The sequence below is a fragment of the Patiria miniata genome, unplaced genomic scaffold (assembly GCF_015706575.1).
Source record: "Patiria miniata isolate m_02_andy unplaced genomic scaffold, ASM1570657v1 HiC_scaffold_13, whole genome shotgun sequence".
Classification (NCBI taxonomy): domain Eukaryota; kingdom Metazoa; phylum Echinodermata; class Asteroidea; order Valvatida; family Asterinidae; genus Patiria; species Patiria miniata.
Window position 1 is genome coordinate 5,673,850 of NW_024037051.1, and position 19,593 is coordinate 5,693,442.

At 41.3% G+C, this 19,593-nt stretch overlaps 1 protein-coding gene across 1 annotated transcript; it reads right to left on the reverse strand.

Annotated features, from left to right (window-relative positions):
• Nucleotides 1–6,665: 6,665 nt before the first annotated feature.
• Nucleotides 6,666–19,036, reverse strand: LOC119720970. The gene is made up of 2 exons (XM_038190838.1): nt 17,615–19,036; nt 6,666–8,406 (listed from the first exon to the last, which is right to left on the reverse strand). Exons 1-2 carry the CDS (start codon nt 18,397–18,399, stop codon nt 7,644–7,646), a joined length of 1,548 nt encoding a protein of 515 aa, XP_038046766.1. The 5' UTR covers nt 18,400–19,036; the 3' UTR covers nt 6,666–7,643.
• Nucleotides 19,037–19,593: the final 557 nt, after the last annotated feature.

Genomic DNA, 19,593 nt, shown 5'->3' on the forward strand with positions numbered 1-19,593 from the left:
ACGACGCCATCTTACCTGACTGACACGTCTTGTATAGAAACGTCTTGAACTTGTCAAACCAGTTCACGATGAACTACATTGTGTAATCTCATACAGGCATCTTTCTGCTCCATGATGTAACAGTGGGTGAATGGGTTGGTGTGTTTGGTGGGTCATGGTTGGGAGTTGCTTTTATGCTGCTTGATGATGTAGGCCTACATGTTTGCTCGCTGGGTGGTTGGTTATAGTCGATTAGTGTGGGTTGGCTGGCTGACCGTCGATATGATGGTCCCAGTGAACACAACCCCCCCCCCCTCCCCTAGAACCCTTCGCCACCGGTATTTCATTTGGTTAATTCTTGGCAAGGACCCTAAAAAGGAAAAAAATAAAATGTTAACAGAAGACTTGGGGAAGCACTCTCTCAGGAGCCCACTTATAGGACCCCCTTCTGATTGAGCTTAGATGCATTTTCTTGGCACAAGGTTAAAGAAGAAAAAAACTCCATAAGCTGATCACACCTTGACCGATCTTACTCAAACTTGGCACGAGTAATCTTCGTGTAGGTCTTTTGAAATGCCATGGTAACCAACTAAAGAGGGCGCTATAGTTAAACGAAATACATATATACATATTTATTTTGAAAATTATCTGGAAAAAAAACTTCATTACAGTTTTAACTGTTCATCTTGAAAGCCACCAAATCTGAAAACAGCATTTTCTTTTGGATTATCAAAACTACTGTTACACTATGAGAGTTGAAATTTGACCAACTTCAGAATGACTTGGGCCTATATTAAACACCCACAAACCTTGCATCAAGTTTTTACACAGTACCGTCCACAACCTGCTGCAATCTTACAAGAACCAGCAAGATCAAAAGTTCAGACCAAGAGTCTACAGCATCATGTGCCATTGTAACAAAGTGTAGCCTACATCTACGAGACAGGTAGTGACATCCCCTTACTCCTACTTCTGTTGCACAAGACCATGAGAGGGTCGTAGTGGCCTCCAACCTCCCCAATCGGATGCAGGAGACCAACAGTCACCTGGAGATACTGATCAGTATGAGCTACAAGGGCGGATCCGGGGGGGGGGGACCAAAGGGGGCCATGAGCCCCCCCCCCCCCCCCAAACGAAACCAATTTTTTTTTTTTTTTTATGTGACATCGCAATAAAGGCAGGCAATGAGTACACCACCATCTTTTCCTCAAAAAAACATTGGTTAAAGTGGTCAGAAATTGCCTCAGATCGCACCACAGAGCATCTAGAATTGGGCCCCGAACCCCACGCCGTAATTTTGTTGACCCACGTTTTTGGGGGACCAAAATTTTTGTTGGCCCCCCCCCCCCCAAAAAAAAATTGTGTTCTGGATCCGCCCTTGATGAGCTATACCTGCTTCATCCAGGTAAAGCTGAGCAAAATCAAGAGATCTATTGCAGGAAGCAGACCGTTGTCCGTGATGAACGGACAAAATTGAGCAGGGAAAGGAGTTGGGACGTGCCGAACAGAACCAGTCAGTAAGGGAGTGCCGCCTCTGTGAGATTTCTGACACAGTGCTACCAAACCTTGTATGCTGTTGGACCTCCCAACCAAAATACCACATGAAAGGCGCACGTACTTCATAGTCGAGTACTCTCACACTGAAGTCCAGCGGATCAACTGGTACTGGTTCCATGCAGCATCAGAAAGAGATCATCGAAATATGCAACCACTGCAAGGTACCCCAAAGACATTGGTTCCTCCATCCCTCCATCCTCTGAAGACAGTCCAACGGGTCGTCTATACCTAAGGACAGCTTAGTTCCCCCACCTTAGTCAGCTAATGGATCTCCTATACCCTTGACAACCTTCTACAAGACTTCATTCACAACACTGGTACCTCACTGATCATCTACATTTTACATTTCAATTTGCCAAGACCTGACTCTCAAATTAGTTCATCAGTACTTGGATAATAATCAATTAGGTGCTATTTTAAGATATGGTGGCTTTCAAGATGAACAGTGAAATTTATACAATGACTAAAGATAATACTTTTTCGATAATTTTCAAAATAAAAACGCATTTAGTTTGACCCTAACGCCATCTATACTTGGTTTCCATGGCAACCAAAAATAGTTTTTCGAAAGAGCTATTCCAATTTTCAGTATAAACATCTGTTTCCCTACTGGGGACATGCCAAGGATTAGGAAAATACAGGGGGTGGAGGGTTCTGCTCCCCCCTCCCCTAGCCCATGAACTAGTGGGGTTGGTGAATTGGTTAGTTGATTGTTTGCTTGCTGAGTGGTCGGTTCATTGTTTCTCGGGTCGGTGGGTTGGTGGGCAAGTTGTTTTTATAGATTAGTTGATTGGTTGCTTAATTGCTTGTTGGTTGGTTGGTTGGTCGGTAGGTTCGTCTCTCAATGGAACCTTGGTTGCTGCGCTTGTATAGTTGGTTAACGCTGTTTGGTTGATGGCTGAGTAGGTGATTAGTTGCTTACTTTCTGATTTGGTGTGTGCTTGTTGCCTCTGCCAACTTTTGGCTTATTTGCTAGCTTGGGTCCTTGGGAGGTTTGCTGGCGATGGTTGGTTGGTCAATTGGTCGGATTGTTGGTCTACTTGTTGGTAGGTATAGATGGTTGTGTTGATATAGGTTGATCCCCCCTTTTTTCTTCATTTTGTTGAGGTCATTATAGCGCCACCCCTTCCCCATCATTGAGCCAATAGTGGTTGGTGGGCACTGCATTAATATTTTGAAGCACTGCGGATGGGTGGAAGGGCTGGCTTTGCAAGTTAAATGTTTACATACAGTCATGATTGGTTCATTTCTTTTGCGTGCGTGGGCAGGTTGTATAGTCTGCTGGTTAACGATTGTTTTTGTCTTGTGGTTTGGTGGGTTGGTTTGTTTTGACCAATATTTTCAGAATTCTGAGGCACGCTATCCGGAGACCAGTGGACCGTTCCCTCCCGTGTGACGGATGTTTCTCTGGAACATTTCCTGACAATTGATTCCGGGAACCATACCTGGTGAGACGCCTCTTGAAAAAAAGACAGATCGGCGTTATAATCAGGTCACTACCCTAATTCCATACGTGCAGTACGGTCAAAGCAACAGTTGACTGCTGCGCTGCTTTCAGCATTTTTTTCTCCAACAAACACCTTGACTACCTACTTTGTTTCTTGATAGATATTTTAGTTTATATTAGAAAAAAGAATGACGATTGGTGACTTAGACTTGGTTGTGCAATAATGTGATCGGATTATTAAATCTGGGAAATAGTGCGAACAGATTTAAGCCGAAATCGTCCATAATTTCTGATATATATTCCGTGCTATTCTTTGGGTTGAACTGAGAGGAACAAACGATTTTTTGTATTGGAGTTACTCCAGCTCTGCATGTGCCAACCTTACATTTTGTCACGAGTAACATGTGAAAATGGGAAGTTTAACGCAATATCGCCTAGGAAAAATGTTTTCCTTGATTGTCGATTAGTGTTAGTCTGTTGAAAGCTTAAGGTTCTAGGCCAGTAACTTGCCTATACGCCACGCAAAACCACGATTTGAATGCCCTTGTTCTGCTATAGAGCATTTTGTGGGCCATAGATTTGTAAAAATTAAGGGTGGAAGCCGACTGCGAGCTCGTATTTTTGTGAAACTTCGATGAAATTGGGCCCAAAATTGCTCTATTTTGCAATGGAGCGCGCGTAGGCATGTTTTATTTTTCAAAAATGGCTATGGGCTTCAGGACTACTTTTTGATCATCTTTGGATCGAAAAGTCTCCCAAAGTTATTGGATTACCCAAACAAAAATGGAACAGAAAGTGAAATAAGCTTTAATTTGTTGTGTTTCTATTAACACCTTGGAGAGTTGTATTTTTCCTGAATTTCGGAAGTGGGCGTATATCGCTGAGGTCTTTATGGCAGTTTATTTACCAGGTCTTCTTCAAACTGCCCCCCCCCCCCTCAAAAAATCGTCCTAAGGCAGTTGATGACATGTTGAAAGTCAATCAAGTGAGTGGCCAAGTTAAACCGGAACATCTTGCCTGTGATTGTAGGCTGTTGTACAACCCTTGTACGATGCATGCCCATGGATCTTTGGGGGGGGGGGGGGAGGGGGTGTCATAGATACGATTGGTTTCCGGTCCCGCCATAATCAGCCTCTGACTGATCGCGGACGAGAACCAGCCTAGTTTGGTGGTGAGCAGTGTACCGATAAGCACGATGGCTTTTTTGGTCAATGGTTTTCTTAAAGAGGATTTTTCATTCAATAAAAAAGTGTATTTTCACAGTTATTATTTGTACTGATCTTATTTCGTGCGTGATAAATGGCAATGCATGAGTTTTACTGCAGAAATGATGGTAGTATCACTCCGTAACATAATTTATTTAGCAACGGATATGCCGGTATAATTATTTTGTTTAACGCGAGTCATCAAGCAAAATATCATTTCATTTTGTTAACCAAACAACAATGGCAGTGCCCAAGTGATGGCAATACTTTGAGGCAAATGTTACTTATATCGTTGCATTGGACAGATCAGTGTGCCAAGATGAGGGCTAGATTGTTATGAGCGCCTCTCTCTCGTTTATGAAAAAAAAAATTCACCACAGGAACATCACTTTAACTTTTATCGGTGTAACCTGACGGAAAAGAGAACCCGTCCAAATTCTGAGGTAAATATCCGATTGTGTTCAATAGTTTTACTTCCAGCCACATCATCCCCGCTTAGACTAAATAGTGACTCCAAGCTAAATTTAATTTAATGTTATATTGCATGCTGGTAGATGTATTGACTGCTGATCCTTTTTCTTAATCTTACAAGCGATTTTCTTCGTCCAAACATACTTTTCAGTATGTGATCTTTGAACAGGCCTATGTGGGGTGCTGTGGTACAATGGTTACGGCGTTCGACTCGTGTGCCGTGGTACAAGGAACATAATGCTTGTGCGCTTGGGCAAGGCACTTTACTACGATTGCCTCTCTCCGCCCAGGAGTATAAATGGGTACCTGTGGAGGTAGAGACCATATTGCTCGGATCTCGAGCTGCTGCAGGGTCTCATTTTTGATGAACAGGGTGCTGTGGTCCAATGGTTACGGTGTTCGACTCGTGTGCCGTGGTACATGGGTTCGAATCCTGACCGTGGGAACATGGTGCTTGTGCTCTTCAGCAAGACACTTTACCATTATTGCTTCGTCCTTCGGATGGGACGTAAAGCCGTAGGTCCCGTGTGTTGTGTAATGCACGTTAAAGAACCCAGTAACACTTATCGCTAAGAGAAGGAGTTTGCCCCCGTCTTTGTGGCAGTGGCTGCAATATGCACCGCAGCACCTTGTAAACCCTTATAAGGTGCTACATAATGGGTCTCATATTTCTCATAAACTTCATTTACCTAATTTCCAGACATAATTTCCAGCGCCTGGAGTAAATAAGTGCGCTATATAAGACTCCGGTATTATTATTAATTATTATAATTAATTATTATAATTCTTATGGAATTTGCCCAATATAAATGTACAAATTGTTATTATTATTATTATTATCGCATTGTGTTTGCAATAGATGGAAAGGGCGGGAAAGGGACGGGCAACAGACTTCAACGCTTTCATCAGTGTATATAGAAACGAAGACATTCATTTCCCTTTAATATCAGTTGTGAAAGTCGCATGTGCTCTGATTTTGGCATGAAAAAAAACAACCCAAAACGCTGTTTCTAATATTCAGCATAAGGTGGGAATGACCGAACGGTTCAGGCGTTCAAAAAAGAACACTACCGACCTTATTCTATATCTATGCTACCGACTGCCGAATGCGCGCACCTGAAAAACAAAAGCACGCCGAGGCTCGCCGCCAAAATGGCTACCTGCTGTGCGGCTCTAATCCCGGCCTAAGGCACCGTCTCAGAGCGGCGAAGATGAGGAGTCCGCGGATAATCAGCGTGATGGGTGGAACCCACCAGCCATCAGGATGTATCAGAGCGGATCCGGCTTGAAGGAAACCATGCTCATCGCTGGCTTGTGTATAGGCCCTGTATACTACCCCGCTGATTACTGGCCGCAACGAGCCTCTCACTACGCCGTTGTGCGTTCCCTCTTCCCCGCGGCAACTGCCAACGTCAGTAGCTAATAACTGGAAATGTTGCATGACGTGTTTACGTTTATACCAAGCTCTCTTGAGGTGAATGGCTTCGACCGACATTTCTTTTAGGTTGGTGTATTATTGTAATCTTTTTTTTTTTGGCCGGTGACCAAAAACAAAAAGCAATTTATTGATAAAGAAACACTGAAACACGATTAAGATAATTTTGTGTACAGGACAATACCCCTTCCTTCAAAAGAGGGTGGTTGAGTGGCTACAATCATATTACATTTTCCTTTTTTCAAAAGTGCCTTTGAATTTTTACAGGAGTTTTGTATCACTTTTTGATCAAACACTGCAAATGCTGCGGTCAATCAAACACTGCACATGATGCTACGTGTACATGTAAATTGACCACCGGTAGCATTGATACTGAGGCCCTTAGTGTTAAGCCATTGTATAATTAAGAACCTTTCTGTGCTTGTTTCAATCCTCTCATCAAAGACAACACTGAGGCCCTCGGTTTCAGTGCCAATTTGAAATTCCTCTCATGGACGTGTCCTGCAGTCAAAACCCAAACTGTTATAACTACATGTACTTTAGGACAGACATTTACAAGACAATATGAATGTCCTTGTTACAAAATTACTGTTTTAATTAATAAGGCCTATATGAAAAAAATCCCAATTTTTTCATCGGTGGTGTAAAATGTGCAAACGTTCCAACTGATCTGACCGCGCAAGTATACACACGGGAAAGAACATTACAACGAAATGCGTTATTGCTTCATGAGTCGTGAAAACTGTGTTTCTGCCGAGAAATCTGTATTTGTGTATAAGCTCCGCTCATGGTAAAACAATAAGTGATATGATGCACACAGTTGACAATTTACTGGAAACAATATGGATGATATATTTGGCTTCTAAATTTCTACATTATCTACCGCATTTCTACAGGTCTCTGTTGATAATGAGCACACGTATATGACGTACAGTTTTAACAAGCTAAATTATGAAAACAAAAATCAACGTAAAGGCATCACTCGTCATTACAGGCATAATCAATTTCCCTTTGGTATATGAAGCAACAATTTTGTGTATAAAATACAATTTCTTTTTATGATCTTTTATAAAAAATAGTCACTCTTTTGTGGCTGCATGCTACATGCATGGGAGGAATGTACTGGTGGATAGTGAAGGATGGCTTAAAGGGCGGTCAAAGGAAGGAGTCAAAAACCAAATTTAAGTCACAAATCTCAAATAATGTTCAGGCAAAGAATTTAACAGTTAGTTGCGTAACTTGAGTATGTCTGTAATATGACACTGTCTCCTTAATACATTTATTTTCAAAGACGGTTAACAAAACACTATTGCCTTTGTCGGGAAATAAGGGCAACGCCTACTGACGAAGTTTAAAGTTGCTTTTTGTGAGACGGTAAGTCATTGTCCAATCCTTATAGTGAAACCTTTAAGTAGTTTTTATACCCTGGCTGTGGTATTTACGTGATCTTATTTTAGTATGGGCTGTAGTATTTACGTTGATGAAGTCCGTTTCTTCGTCAAAAGATCAGATGGGATGTCGTTGTAAGCATTATACATGTAGCTTCAGGCTATCCTGATGCCGTTGTGGTGATTTTCGATGGCATGGATGGCTTGACGACTCTTTGAGGTTTGGCTGTCGCATTCTCGTCAATTTCCATATCTGCACTGACGCCGTCGACGGCGGCAGTAGGCCGACTGACACCTGGACCGTTGGCAGGTGACCTGCCGCTGCTGACGTATGTGCACGGGGTTGTTGAGCTTGCGTTGCTGTAGCCAGTCGCCACAGACTCGATCAGCTGGGCCGCAGCGGCGGGCGAGAGGGTGAAGGGGAGGGGCTGCGCCATACTCAGGGATGGTACTTGGTATGCAGGTTGCCCCCTGCCACAAGCAGCAGGACCGAGGAGGGTTGACGAGTTCACAAGCATCGTGCCCAGGGGGTTGCTTGCCGAAGTCCCCGCCTCCCCGGGTCCCGAACCCAAACCCACCGGGACCACTTGCTGTATGACTGCCAAATCATGCAGGAACTTGAAGCCCAGCGCGGGGAAATCTGTCATAGGGGTCAAATCGTTGGACGCGCTCGTTGTCGTAGGGGGCACCCCGGGCTCTGTCTTGATCCCTGGCACCTCGCAACCGACGGGACTCACTGGAGTCGTCACCATCATGACGGGAGGGGTCACGATTTTGGCCGTCACGCGAGATGGACTCGTGGTGGCGCTGTTGTTGTTGTTGTAGTTCCCCTCGTTCACGTAGAACCGGGCTTGCACGGGGTATTTATTGTTCTTTGCATTGTCCACTCCAGAGGGCACGTTGTTGTTGTTGGGTTCTTCTTCCCTTTTCACACAAAAAAAGAAGAGAAAAAATGAATCAGAACATCAGGTGATACAGAATATGGGGGCCGCGCTGCATCAAAACGTAGCCCATTATCATTGACTAGAAGTTATTTCACGTAAAAGCATGTCCGCCGAGGGCCTCCATACACTGTGTAATTTTACACGTATGGAACGGTACGTTCAGCACAGCAAAGGTATTAGTCATGCATGCCATTGTACAAGTATACAGAATTTGCACTGTCCACTCAGTACAATGTACGTTTAAAAGTATATGTATAAGTGTGATATGTTGGAAAAGACAACAGTGTACATGTACATGTACAACATTTTCAGTTCTAAAGGTATCGTACAAAAAAAGTGGAACAGTCCACAATTTATGAACAGGAACGTTGGTTTACCTGATATGAAAAATTTGTGTGTTCAAGTACTTTTTTAAACAAAACCCAATGAAGGAAAATTTGCAGAGTCCTCTCCTGTCTCTCGGAGGAATTGATATGAAAACCAAAACAGATCGTATTGCATTCCAAACCATCCAGATGAATTTTCTTTCGGCAAAGTCATCATTATACTTTTGTTCCGTGAAAATTACTCAGGACAAAGTTGTTGCATGCTGCTGTGGTACATTGACGTATGATACCTACAACTGAAGGGGTTCGAAGGACAGTCTTCATAAAGCTTAAGCTCTGGCTCTACTATCATTGTTTTTTCTTAAAAGCTTTTAAGTGCTCAAACCAAACTCTTAACTTGAGCCTGATTAGATCCAATGTTCATGAGGCAGACCACAGGCCTCCAGCCAAAGTCCAAAAAGTCAGGGGCCTAAAAGTAACCTTCAGGAACAGAGGAGCCGAGGACAAAGCCAATTTTTATTGCATTATCTGGGAGATGATATGTATCAGCAATCAGTTTTGCACCGGTGGTACTCCCTCTCCTGGTTTATGTCAAGGGATTTAAGGCCTAACACATCCATAATCCGGCCACAACGATGTATATTGCATGGTTGTAGCCAATTGATGGTGGCGGTTAAACATTACATAGGGCCAAGTCTTAAGACTTGGAGGCAACGACATGCGCTACAAGGTAACTGAACCCCTAGGAAGATACACAGTCCACTATTCTTTTTTGTATATACTTTAGGACATAACAGAGAAATAAAATATGCTTATCATTTTCTTCTTTGGGATTACCTGAAACAAATTATCTGTAAATTGAATTGACTGTGTGGCATGGCCTTAACGAGTCCGGCTTCTGCCGTTTGTGCTGCAATGTCAGACCAGTTAATCGGCCGACTACCCCACCTTATACTGCACAGCTGATATCACTATAAAGTGACATTATCAGAAGAAAAAAAACAAGTTTCAAATTGACAAAATGAACAAGTTTATATGTGATTTCAGTTTATTGTTGGGCTAACCACAAATATGATAAAGAATCAAAGTCAGGTTGACGGAGCGGTACTTTCCATGCCATCCACCTCTGTGACCCGGATTCGATTTCCACCCAGGCCGACATGTTAATCGGGTCTTCAGTCCCTGCCTGTTACCGTGAATTTTCTAATATTTCTTGATGTCGTGATAGTTTCTCCTTTAAAGACAATTAGGATCTTTTGCTTTTCATACAATTTCTTCGTTTCCAATAATAACATCACTCAAAATCCAAAGAAGAACGTTCAAAAGCTAACCTGTTGAAATTTCAGCTCAGTGGATATTACAGTACACACAAACTTTTGATCACGAAACACGATGTCGTTAATACAGGTTGAGTCATAAAGAAAGTGACCGATTTCGATTTTTTATCTAAATATGTGGCGCGCCCCATTTTATAAAAATTACATAGGGATAAAGTACATGTTATTGCCTAGTTACTGTGAAAATTTCACGTAATTTGCATACTCTACTCCCAAGTTATGTCTATTTTAATAAAACGATCACAAAATTCAGCTGTCCACAACTTATCATTTACCGTTCTACGAACTGACGAATACCCATTAAATACAATGAAACATGGACGTTTTCCCACCTCCAGGAATGAACGAGAACTTGCAAAGGAAAACATTCAAAATCGCAATCAATATTTCAGAAAAAAAGTTGACCTGTTTCCCATATTAAAAAAACAAATCTAACAGTAAAAATAATGTTTCAGTCGTTTTACTCACATCATTAAAATCTCATTTGTATTTGAATGCCTGTGTGTAATCTGTAATTCTCACTCATCTCAATAGCTTTCAATGGCATTCCATGGACAGCTATAAAAAATAGTTTCTTAAAACGGGTGCATACCTATGTTCCCCAATACCTATGTTCCCCAAGGGCCAATATACCGATGTTCCCCCAAATCCTTACTCTAACTTTAACCCTAAGGATTTCGGGGAACATCGGTATTGGGGAACATAGGTATGCACCCAACTTCTGGTAGCGTGGATAAATGTCAGTAATTCTTTTGTGTTTCAGGTGAGTGGAAGAATATGTTCTTTTAAGACATGCTTCATTGGTGTATCAAATTTGATTGCTTTTAAGAAAAAAACATTTCATTAATCCAGGTCACTTTCTTTTTGACTCACAATGTAGCACTCTTTATTCCAAAAATCAGGCAATTGACTGATCTTTTTAAATTACTTACATTTATTGATTTCATCTAAACGACAGCAAGTCAGACGGAATAATTTCATGGGGTGTTACACGATCTTTAATCCAAGTAAGCTTTTTGATCACAATTTGGTAGGTTACCATTTTCTAGGTTTAATTCAACAGTCAAAAACATACAGTTTAGACGCCAAAATAAATCTCAATAACCATTTCGGACAAATACTTTATAAAAATCAACACGCTTCCCAATATGTGAAAGAACATTGACATGAAAATACAAATTTTTGAAACAAAAATCCCTCCAATTAAATAACGACAATTAAAAATTTGAAACGCTCTCTGCCAAAACACAGTCATGTTGGCTAACACCTCACAGCATTAACCTGTCAGTATATCTACGCATCAATAACTTGATCTCCTGGTCAGATATGAGTACACTGCTGACATTTCAGGTTTCAAACGCCAAAACATTTAGCATTACTTGTTGAATTATTTACGTTTCGATTTCCAGACCCACCATTATTTATTATCCTTCAAGTCGCTCAACTTCCTGCATCGGAGTCATAACACTATTCTCTCTATAATTTCCAAAGTAGAAGGGGGATTTCACATATCGACGCGCTAGCCGATTTTCCTGGTAAAATTCCGTGGGGATTTTTTTCACGAGTCCTGACAAAATCCGTGTCTTTCATACTTTCAAATACATTCGGGGTTTTCTTGCCATTTATTGTGGATTACCTAGCGGGTGTAATTATGTGATAACTTGAGTGATAATTGAATGGGCCTTTGATAAAGGTTTTCCCTGTTTTTCCATAGCAACATGCAAACTTTGGGAAACTTTTGTCCACGAATATCAGGGTAAAGAAGGATGGGTCTTCGAGAACAGGTATCAGTCAACTTTTTAAGCGTAGAATCCTCCTCAGCAATTTCTTCCCAGCAACTCCATTTTTCCCCCTGGTCCCAGAGGGGTCAGGCTAGTATTCTCTTTGCACATGACTGCCTATTTCAATCAATGACTAACTCTCTGACTGACTGACTGACTGACTGACACTTTTGAATAAGACTGGCTACCTCTGTCACTGACTGACCGTCACTTGTGAATTACTCTGCTCTGGAAACTGTTTATCCTACGAACTTTTAAGCCATACCGAATCAACTGGATAGAATTTTGTACGCCATGGGGCTAGCTTTGCTAGGTATTCGTGTCTGGTTTATGTGCAATTCTATTTCAGTTTTAGACATGAAAACATAATGTTCCATCAACTTTACCATATTCCATCAGGTTGTGCTTCAAAACCGGCTAGCCTTAGGCCATTCAAAATAGTCAATGTTAAAAACTTTCGATCTTTTTTGCGAAATTATGGGTGGGTGGGTCAAAGGAAATACAGTTTTCAATAAAAGTATAGGCTAATAGAAAATCATAATACAAGAAGAAGGAAAAAAAGCAGCGGCCTTTCGAAAAAAAATCGTCTGTCATGTCTGTCTTTTATACACGGCAAAAGCTAAGAATAACGAAGCGGAAATAAACTTTTTTTTTAGTATTTAAATATAGTGTCTGTTTCAACTACAAAGTTGCATGCTGGAAGCCTGGAAAAGCCATTGAAAACTCATGAGCTGAGAGAGCATTGACTTTAAGTATCTGATTCATTTGAAGCATTACTTTGTTCTTCAGTGTATAGGATACAAGCTGATTTACCCGATCATGAACGGGTAGGGCGTATTTGTGTTGGGGACTTGGGGTTGATAGTCATTGAGCATTTTAACATCAAAATGGGTGCAAGCAATTTCGAAAAAAGATCGAATTTTTTTTAACAATGAGTATTCTGAATCGCCCCTTGCTAGAAAAATTGATGTTTTTTCTGTACATGAATTTCTCCATGCTCTATGCATGAACAGACCATACTGATTTTAACAGCAGCCAGGTATTAAAGCCCGTTAGTGCCATCACGTATAATTTGTAAAAGAAAAGTAGATTACTGATACATGTACATACTTCTCTGGGTATTTTTCTAAAACAGGAACTTGTACTTTTAACTCCTTTACAAATTGTTCACAGTTTTTACGACGATTCCACCTTTTTTTTTTAGCAGAGGGGAGATTGTGAACCAACCAAATAAAAAAATATATAATAACTTACAAGATTTCTTTGCTTCTCTCGATTTTTTGGTCCCCTCTTTTTTTTCTCTTTTTTTTTTTGGGGGGGGGGTCTTTACAGCCTTGCAGCTGTTTTATCATCTTTTCTTAAAATATTCGTCCCTGTACGTCATTAGAATGATAGCTTCTCAAGTACAACGATGGCGGTACGATAACCAGACACGCATATTTCACCTCCTCAGCATGCAGTCGAGGGACCATTGTCTCAAGCTGTAAATGCCGAGACTAAAGTGGTGCATTATTCACGAAATGACAGAAGGAAAGAAATGCTCAAACCAGTCGTGCAAAGTTTTGACAATGTTAGGATTGGGGCAACAAACATCCAGCATAGCCCCTTTAACTTCATAATGGCTGCGGGAGGGTCAATAATGATTAGCATAGCAATGTTACCTATCATCTTTCTTGTACTGTAGTCTATACCTCTCCTCCAGACCGCAATACACAATTTATATGAATCTTATTTTACTCTTAAAAAAAACCCCGAAGAAAACCTTGAACCATAACCCCGTTGCATAGCTGTGGCAAATTGTCATCGGTGCCCCATTCCGTGTTTTATGAGTTGGTGCATGGTTGGTGCCCGCGTGATATGCTATGCCGATTTTTTTTGGGCTCACTAAGCAGCTCACGCCTTTGGTAATATAAAACAGTTCGAAACAAGGATACGCCCAGTTATGCATTGAAGTGAAACTCAGGATTGTTTATTGGGAAATGAAGTAGGCCTAAACCAATCTATCTCACTTGAATAAACAGAATGACCATGTGTGAAATTAGAAATAACTCGGTGAAGAGACAGAAAACTACTGTTAAAAAAATAAATAAAGCTAATCAACGTAACCACCATTAAATTGTGCTTGTGACCATTCTTAAGATCACCGAAAGACTATACAGGCATTGGCATAGTTGTCTGACCATAGGTAGCTTCATGGTTTTAGGTAGAGCAAATAATAGTGGAACGGTGGAACTGTGGATCGGTTCTTAAAAAAAATTAGCCTCCTGTGAGCACCAACAGGGCATATTACATACTGGTAAGCAAATATCAAATAAATATGATTAAATATTTGATATTTGATATTATTTACAAAACGATGTGGCACCATTTGACGAAATATAACACCTGTTTTTCTCCTGAGTTTTTAGTTCCTCAAACACTGCAATATACAATTTAAAAACGCACAAGTTCTCAAAACACAGATAGAGAACCATCGCCATAACTTTACACCGGAGTTTTTTTTCCAACAAGAAGACATAAAAGGAAGCCGCACAAATACCGGTGTTCATCGCTGAGGTCAGTGGCACCATGATGGCACCAATTCTCGATTTCCTTCGACTCGATTCTCTCTCTGACTGACATCCTCAGCTCTGCTAGCTGCTGTGACTGGGCCACGTACAGTACATGTACATGTACATGTACACATGTACATGTACGATGCTATGAGGTATAGGCCACGAACCTCCGGGATCGAGTCAAAGGTCAAAAAGGTCAGCAGTTTTGACCTCTGGAATGAGATTCTAAAACAACGTCAAATCAAACCGACGACGCCCCCGCACATAGTATGCAGAGTGCAGACACGACTACCTTCCACGTAATAATGCAGGTGTTGTGCGCACAAAAGGTCTACATGAGCTATCGCTTTACAGACAAAAGGCATCGTGATTTGAAGCAGTAAATACACAACCTTTAACTTCAAAAGTGAAATGCACAAAAGTGAAATGTCACATGTGCAACATTCTATGAGCAATTCTGTTCTAAGAACCTTGGTCGAACGTGACCGATTCAAGGCTATTTCTAACGATAAATTAACAAATTGACGAACAATTATGAACAAATCGATACACAGTCATGACTGCCAACTTGTACTTTTCCAATGTGTTTCTCATTAGAACTGATGGGACAAAATGTAGCCTATATTTAGAGCCATACGCCAAATGGCAGCGTCAATATGTACATTTCTTGTGATAACGTTTAACAATGTTTATGCCCTACCTTTCTTGGAATAATCTAATTTTATTATGCTAAAATAAGCACAATGTTTTCAATCGTGCAAAATCTATAACAAAACCATGACTACTAGCAGCTGAAATCGTCCGTGAATCACAGATGATTTCAGCTTCAAGTAGTCATGATTTTGTTATAGATTTTGCACGATTTAAAACGTGCATTATTTTAGCATAATCGTGAAAAAAAGAAAACACATTTTAGATCATTTATCTTCGAATTATACAATCAAGTAAACCCAACTTAAAAGCACAGTGTTGACTTCTGTATGCAGTTGCTTCAATCTTTTAATATAAAGAAAAATTTGATCGATTTGCTAAAGATGTTCTAATTAACCTGATTAAACCATTTAAACTAAGTGCCGAATGAAGACAGCTTGGTTGAGCCATAGACAAATCATAGAAACTTGTACCGAGTTGCTCCGCATTCCTCATCCCCTACTCCCCAGTCAATTATCCCTCAAACAACCAATCAATTGTAAACAGCATTGCGTCCTGTAACCCTCCCCCCCGAAAAAGTATGATTCAAAACTTATCAGCCGCGTAAAGTTGAGCTCTTTTTTCCCCATTTCACTGAAATATCCGTACAATTGGGTTCCTAGGCTAAAATTTTCGTTTATACGAAGTTGCTATCTACCTTTTGGATGTACATTGTCAAAGTCCCACCAAAGTATTGGGTGGGACTTTTTTTGTAATTTTTAGCAGGAATGAAATGGCATTTCTTTTTATACAACCTCACATTTTTTATCTAAGCACGTTAATTTTTTTTCAGGTGTAATCAGGGGGACTACTGTAATATTTTTAGCTATTAATACTGTCATTGTTTTTAATCTAAGCAGAATTTTATCCCAACATGTGATTTTTATACTAGGTCTTATTGGGGGACTCCACGACCCCCGTGATGTTCAGCAACAAGAATCTTCTTTTTTTCACTAAACAGATTTGTATGTATGTAAGTGCAATAAGTGGTTTTTTTTATTGCTCTCGCTGCTCACGTGTTAGTTTTTTTTTTTACTGATATTGTATGTTTTGTGTTAACTGTGTGTGTAATTTCTTGTCTACTTTTGCAATTATAATTTCTTTGTTTATTTTATTTCCAGTGTAATTTTAATGTGAGGGGCTCCTTTGGAAATGCCTGCCTGAGGAAAAAAATCAGGGACAAGTTAACAAAGGCATTGATCAGAAATCGATATGGCCATTTTTTGGTATTGGATCATCGCTGCAAATGTATTCAAGATGATCCCGAAAGGTAGCAAAACCATTTTGGACAACAAACGCAGAATAGGGAAAAGAAATCTCGTCGAAATTGTATCTTTAAAAAAAAAAGGATAATAGATACACTTGTGGTAATAGTAGAGAAACAATTTAGTGTTCTGGAATACTCAAAAGTAACCCGAATTCCCGTTGGACATAACGTTTTTAGGAAACACACTAAGCAATGGACCAAAACCAATACCATTTTTTCATCCTTGATCAAAAGGTGACTCTTTTGAGGAAAAAGTCCCTACTCAAATAATATTTTCAAAGAAAACTTGATCATCTGAGGACTTCTTTGTGGTATGGTATCAGTGGACCAGAGGTGTTACAGTTGCATACATAATAAACAGTGCCCGATATTGTATTGTTGCGGTCTAATTGCATTATAAACAGACCACTGACACCGTGCCATGTGAGATTCATTAGCGTGAAGCGGTATAGTCGCATCGCAATCATCTTGGGACTTTTGGGAGAGCAGACCGTCACGAGCCACGATGGTAAGTAGACAAAATTGTTAAAAGCATTTTAGTGGGTGGCCAAATTATCGCCGAAAAGAAAGCCAATAATGTCCCCATGTCCGATATTTATGCGCAAGGTTTAGCTTAGATTCAATATCTAAGAACTAACCAGTAATAAAAGATCTAAAATTAATTTGGTTTCCCTCATTTGAGCAATTATATTTTGAGTCATGGTTCCACACGAATTGCATTGAGGGTATAGTCGACTCGTACCCTTCAGCTTTACAATTTTTAATCGTTATTTAACAAACGATTTCTGATTTGTTCACGCAGTTGTCTTATAATTACATGTAGGCGAAATGTCAACTTTCACTGAGACAGCTTTTGTCCAACCTAGGCCCATGAGGCAAATCATGAAAAATCACAAGCCTCAATCACAAAAATCAGACATGTCAGAGTAAAAACAAACACAAAGAGACAAAATCAGTTCCCGGGATATTTTGTCTTGAATTGTGAAAACATCAAGTTGGGCTCATAAAACTATTAAGTATAATGTCAAAAGTTTACGATTATGTATCGCCATGGTGGTGCAAACATCCCCCATCCCCTTTTTATGCTAACCCTGTTCATACTGCCCTCAGTCATGTCAGTCTACTATACTAATGCCGACTGGGTAAACCATGCCCCTGTATAAATTATGGTAATACAAATGAAAAATGATGAAGAAAAAAGCCTTGAAAAACAGCAACTGAGCAAGACCTACCCCTTGGACAGACCGGCTGGGGCCCTGTCCCTCTGCCGTCTATTCTTGAACCAGTTGCTGACCTGGGTCAGTGTTAACCCTGTCGTCTTGGCCAGATTCCGCTTCTCCTCTGGTGTTGGGTACTTGTTGACCTGGTACAATTCCTTCAGCATGTTCCGAGATTTCTCTTTGAAACAGTAGATTGTTTCCTCGCCATCCCAGATGGTTCTGGGGAGAGGGTACTTCCGGCGAATGCGGTACTTGTCCACGGCACCCAGCCCACGTCCCCTGGACTTCTCGGCCTCGCCGTAATGGCCTCGGTACCACAGGTCTTGTAACTCCGGATGGAAGGCGCTACTGAAGCTGTACGACTGTAGGATGGTGTACATCTCCTTGTGGTTTCCCCGGTGGTGGCACACGGCGGCCCGGGCTCGCAGGACCGTCTCGTTCGTCTGGAGGGACTCATCGGATGGCAGAGTCCACAGGAATCGGGCCAGCCTCTCCATGTTCCCCTCCTGGAGTAGCGCCTCGCAGACACAGATGATTTGCTGCTGCGAGAAGGACAAGGCATTGACCCCTCTCTTGTCGCCGACTTCTGCCGCGATCGTCATGGTGTTGTTGGCGGCGGCGGTGTCAGTGCAGGGATTGACACCGATGTTTGGTCTCTTGTTCAACAAGTCCTGGATCATGCCTGTGGATTCAATACCACTAGCAGCCTCGTTGCTGATGGTGATATCTGACTCCAAGGTGTTCATGGCCGGCTCCAATTCCGAATCTATCGTCTCAGTTTGCGAGTCGGTCTCCATCAGTTACGCGCACCCCTAACCACGGGCAAACCCTGCACACACACGGCGATTGAGTGGTGCCCACGGTGGATGGATGGAGCGGCTCGTGTTGAATTGCGAGAAAATGAAAGCTCAGGGGTCAACACGAACACCACAACTCCAGATGGCATACGTCACAAACTACAAAAGCGAGTGACCAAGCTTGCTGCATGATGGCTCGGCTGGAAATGGCTCAGGTGTCGCCCCCTGTGATTGGTTCGTACCTGTTTCTCACTCTCCAGTAATTGGCTGGGTTTCTTTCATTGGATTCCACGTAGTACAGTCGTCTTTCCAGATCTCAGATAAAATATACACAAGACGCAGATAACCATCTACAAGTCTCTCCTATTTCGTCGCGTCACGTACCATACTACCAGTACCACAGATTTTCAATAGTTTTGTTCTGCCAACTGTCTAGTGGTTTCTCAAGGGAAAATACAGCCCCAGCGAATTTTCATAACTTTAACATTGTCTAGCGAAGTAATTTTCTTCGAATGCTTCAATCGAAAGTAATCGCTGTGGCAATTCTGGGTTTTTGCCGGACTGCGAACAACCATTAGTTTTCATAGGCTGCGTCGTTTTGTTTTTAGGTCATGTTCAGCTATCTACCGCGTGCTATGTACGGTAAGCCATGTAGCTAGCAGGGTAGCTTGCTTGAGCCTGCTGACATTTTCGCGTTGTTTGTATGTCAGGCGGTATGGCTACCTCCCGTGGGGAAACCAGCCTGATGGTAGCTTGATCACAGCATCACAGGGTCACACCGTTTGGCCTGCTTACATAAACTCCACTATATTAGACGCATGTACAAAATGTACATGTACCTATTGGGGAAACAATGCATTAATGTAGCGTTCGGATAGCACTCATCCTTCGAATTTCACTGTCTGTTTTGCACAGAACACAAAATTATGCCGTACGTGCCATAAAAACGTAATAGCTCGATAGGCCTATTTGGCATTTTTGTCAGTATTTAGTGTTTTTTTTTTTTAAATTATTTACTAATCACCCAGTCAGTTAATCACGAGTCGCAAAAGTCATACTGAACAGATTTCATGTTATTGTTGTGCAAGACGCCAAGAGGGGTTTTAAAGGTTAAAAAATATTTCAGTTGGCACCATTAAAAAGTGACATTTGGCCTTATTAGATGTTTGAAACACACACAAAATCCGCAAATGT